We start from the raw sequence: 4172 nt of genomic DNA, 5'->3' as shown, positions 1-4172 counted from the left end.
GTTTCACGTGTGAGGCATGTCCCCGTCTGTCTCTCCACGTGTGGGTCGTGTGTCCCGTGTCTGAGGCCTGCCCTCCACTCTCCGCAGGAGGAAATGGCGCTTGAGCTCATTCACTGTCCCGGCTACAAACTGCAGCTGCACCAGCACTCCTACCTGCGCAGCACCGTGATCCTCGTGCTCACCCTGCTCATGGTGCGCAGGGGACGCCCTGGTGGGGATGGAGACCGGCTGAGCCCTCTCCGCCCTCCCTGCTCCCACGCCTCCCATCGGCCCTACATCCCCCACCCCCGCACCTGTGCCCTCCCTGTCCCCGCACCTCCCCGCGCCCTCCCCGGCCCCGCGCCCACCGCAGCCGTCCCACAGATCTCCCTCATGATCGGCATGGCGCACGTCCTGGTGGTCTACCGAGTCCTGGCCTCTGCGCTCTTTAGCAGCTCGGCGCTGCCCTTCCTGGAGGAGCAGGTGACCACGGCCGTGGTGGTGACCGGGGCCCTGGTGCACTACGTGACCATCGTCATCATGACCAAGGTGGGGCCGGGAGCAGGGTGGGCCGCGCTGGGGTCCGCGGGGCCGCGGCGAGCCCATTTGGAACTCTCCTCCGCAGGTCAATAAGCTCGTGGCCCTGAAGCTCTGCGACTTTGGTGAGAGGACGACCCAGACCCTCCTGGGGGACCCAGCGGGAGGACTCAGGGCTGGAGCCTTGGAGCTGTGGTCACAGACCGGGGAGGGGGCTCTCCCCTGAGCAGGGAGAGAGGTGAGGGCCCGTCCCTTTCCAGAGAAGCCCCGGACCTTCTCGGAACGGGAGAGCAGGTTCACCATCCGCTTCTTCACGCTGCAGTTCTTCACCCACTTCTCCTCGCTCATCTACATCGCCTTCATCCTGGGCAGGTAGGCCAGCGCCGGGCCCCTTCCAACCAACGCAGGGGCTGGTCCCACTGCCTTTAACGTGGCAATGTCCATTCCTTTAATTTTAAAAACAGACCGGGCGCAGTGGCTCACACCTGTAATCCCAGCACTTTGGGAGGCTGAGGCGGGCAGATCACCTGAGGTCAGGAGTTCCAGACTAGCCTGGCCAAGGTGATGAAACCCCGTCTCTACTAAAAATACAAAGCTAGCAGGGCGTGGTGGCGGGTGCCTGTAGTCCAAGCTACGCGGGAGGCTGAGGCAGGAGAATCACTTGAACCCGAGGGGCCGAGGTTGCATGAGCCGAAACTGCCATTGTACTCCAGCTTGGGCAACAGAGTGAGACTCTGTCTCCAATAATAATTAGTGCTGACAGCAATTGGAAATCCAATCTAGAGGCCTGTGGGGGAAGCCCGCAGCAGGCCCAGCCCCTGAATCCCAGGCCCGAGGGGGCGTCAGGGCCATCGGCGGTCTTCCAGACCTTCTCATGCATTTGCGCGCACAGAGCAGCGCTGGCAGAAATGGCTCTGTCCTGGGAATAATTGCACCTGCTCTTTATGCTGAAAGGGCACTCGGGTTTGCCTTTCCATACATCTTCATAGATACACACACACATACATACATATACGTATGCATACATACATGTATATAGAGAGAGATAGAGAGAGAGAGGGAGGGCACACACAAGTGAGACAGTGAGTGACAGGCTCTCGCTCTGACGTCAGGCCAAAGTGCAGTGGCACAATCTTGGCTCCCTGCAGCCTTGGCCTCCTGGGTCTCCTCAGTAGCTGGGATTACAGGCATGCACCAGCCCCCCCAGCTAGTTTTATATGTTTTGTAAAAATGGGGCCTCGCCGTGTTACCCAGGCTGGACTCGAACTCCTGGGCTCAAGTGATCTTCCTGCTTTGGTCTCCCAAAGTGTGAGGATTACAGGTGTGAGTCACTGCACCGGCCAAAGGAAGGTGCAGATTGATGGGACCAGAAAGGGCCACTTCACTAATTAGGAAGGCGAGGTGAGAGGCATGCTGGCTGCAGCCCTACCTTTTTATTTTGAGACGGAGTCTCGCTCTGTCGCCCAGGCTGGAGTGCAGTGGCACACTCTCGGCTCACTGCAACCTCTACCTCCTGGGTTCAAGCGATTCTCCTGCCTCAGCTTTGCCCACCACCACACCCGGCTAGTTTTTGTATTTTTTGTAGAGATGGGATTTCGCCATGTTGGCCAGGCTGGTCTGGAGCTCCTGACCTCAGGTGCTCCACCCTCCTCGGCCTCCCAAACTGCTGGGGTTGCAGGTGTGAGCCACCACACCTGGCCCTGTAGATGTTGGTTCTTGACCCCCGTTCGTCATGGCTTGCTGTGGGCCACGTGTCTCCTGATAGGACCTCTCACTCTGGAAGTTTCTGGAGGTGAACCCTGATCTCCCGTCTGGAGGCAGAAGGGTGCTGCTGGTGTGCAGAGAGGCCAGCTGGGGCTGGGGAGGACAGTGGGGGCCTGAGTGTCAACTGGTCCAACCCTGCGTGCTAAGTCCTTAGCTGTTCAAACCCCTAGTGAGCTTCTAGTCCTCCTGGGGGGGCTTTGTGGTCAGGTAGGAGGCCCAGGGGCCTTCCAGCGGGGTCTGCATGCCCCCAAACCAGCAGGGGTGCCCAAGTCCTGAGGCTTCCTGGGGATCCTGGCAGGCTGGGTTGCTTCCTGAGTGTCTCCCCCAAAAGCTGGATGTCTTGAGGGACTTCTGACCACCCCGATTCCCTTCCACCTATTTGGTGCTCCTGGGAAGTGAGTGTCAGCAGCCTGCTGTTTTATTTACTTACGTTTAGAGACAGTATCTTGATTCATTGCCCCAGGCTGGAGTACAGTGGTACAATGAAGGCTCACTACAGCCTCAGACTCCTGGTTCAAGCAATCCTCCTGCCTCAGCCTTCTGAGTAGCTGGGACTACAGGCATGTGCCACCATGCCTAGCTAATTGGTTGTATTTTTTGTAGAGACATGGTTTGTCATGTTGCCCAGGCTGGTCTTGAACTCCTGGGCTCAGGCAATCCTCCCACCTCGGCCTCCCAAAGTGCTGGGATTACAGGTGTGAGCCACCGCGCCTGTAGCCAGCCATTTTAATTGCAAGTTGGGAGTGTGCATTTACATTAATATAGACACTGCTAAACAGACCCCCAAAAGGCTGTGTCAGTAACACAGCCACCCGCAGGGCACGAGACCACACGTTCCATCTTGAGCCGACGGGCAGCGTCTTTTCATTTTGTAAAAGTGCCTTTAAAAACTGTCGGCGAGGCCCAGCGTCTCTCTGGGTATCGACCACTGATTGCATTCTTCTTCCTCTGAATGGACCGTCCGTATCTGCTGAGCGTTTTGTTGGCTTCCTGCAGCAGCAAAGCCGTGTATGTGTGTACGTTCCTTCCTTCCTTCCCGCCTTTTTCTTCCCTTCTGTTCCTCCTCGTCCTTCTCTTTCCTCTCTTTCTTCCTTCTCTGTCAGTTTCTTAAAATCATGGCATGTTTTACTTGGCATCATATTCAGAACCTTTGTTTTTCCTGGAGTTTATCTTTTTTTTGGTCTGCCTTCCAATCCATTTCCTGGGGTTTCTAATTGCCTTTTTCCCTTGCGTGCCTTTGTCACTCCCTCAGGCTTGTCCAGCCTCTCTGGTAGACTGCGTAGCGCGCGGAGCCTCTTTTCCCGGAGACCTTCCTTGCCAGCCCTCCTCTCTCCTCCCCACACCCTGCAGGTTGCTCTGCGCCTCTTCACAGCTCTCTCCTGGGTTAGGGCCACTCGTTCCTGAATTCCCAAGCCACCTTCTTTCTTGGTTTTTGCTCTTATTTCCTAAAAAATGTATATTTGGTAAACTTGCTGAATTCTTCCATGTCTAAAAATGTCACGATTCTACCCTTGCATGTGATTGTGGCATGCAGAGTGGCCGGGGGGAAGCGTGTGGAAAACCTTACTTTTCCTCCTGGAAGCTCTAAGCTGGGGAGCAACACGGGGGTGGGTCTTCTCTCTGTCGCTGTGCCGGGCTGTCCGTGCGCGCTTCCGACGGAAAACCTGTGTCCCGTCTTGGCTCCTTCAATTTCCGTCTTAAAACATTTTTTTTCTCAGGTTTGGTTTTAAAAGTGTTTCCTTCTGCTCCCTCTCTTCATGGAGCTCCCGGCCCCGGCGGGCTTGCTGACCACGCTCCCACCTTTTTCTCCTGCACCTCCCGTCTCTGTGTCTCCACCTGTGACATTTGGGGAGAATCACTTTGCCTTTTTCTCCATCCATTGATTTTTTTTT

The 4172-nt window shown here is 56.3% G+C and overlaps 1 protein-coding gene across 1 annotated transcript in view; it reads left to right on the top strand.

The window, feature by feature from the left end:
• The window catches only part of ANO9 (anoctamin 9), a 15962-nt gene that overhangs the window by 3812 nt on the left and 7978 nt on the right, over positions 1–4172 (top strand). Inside the window, exons 11-14 of the mRNA XM_032271492.1 lie at positions 88–192; positions 364–528; positions 605–641; positions 777–888. Of these exons, the coding sequence (XP_032127383.1) occupies positions 88–192; positions 364–528; positions 605–641; positions 777–888 (419 nt within the window). The remainder of the gene's footprint in view (positions 1–87; positions 193–363; positions 529–604; positions 642–776; positions 889–4172) is intronic.

Source organism: Sapajus apella, unplaced genomic scaffold, assembly GCF_009761245.1.
Source record: "Sapajus apella isolate SASKATOON/1434 unplaced genomic scaffold, GSC_monkey_1.0 scaffold234, whole genome shotgun sequence".
NCBI lineage: Eukaryota > Metazoa > Chordata > Mammalia > Primates > Cebidae > Sapajus > Sapajus apella.
This window is presented reverse-complemented; position numbering and strand designations above follow the sequence as displayed.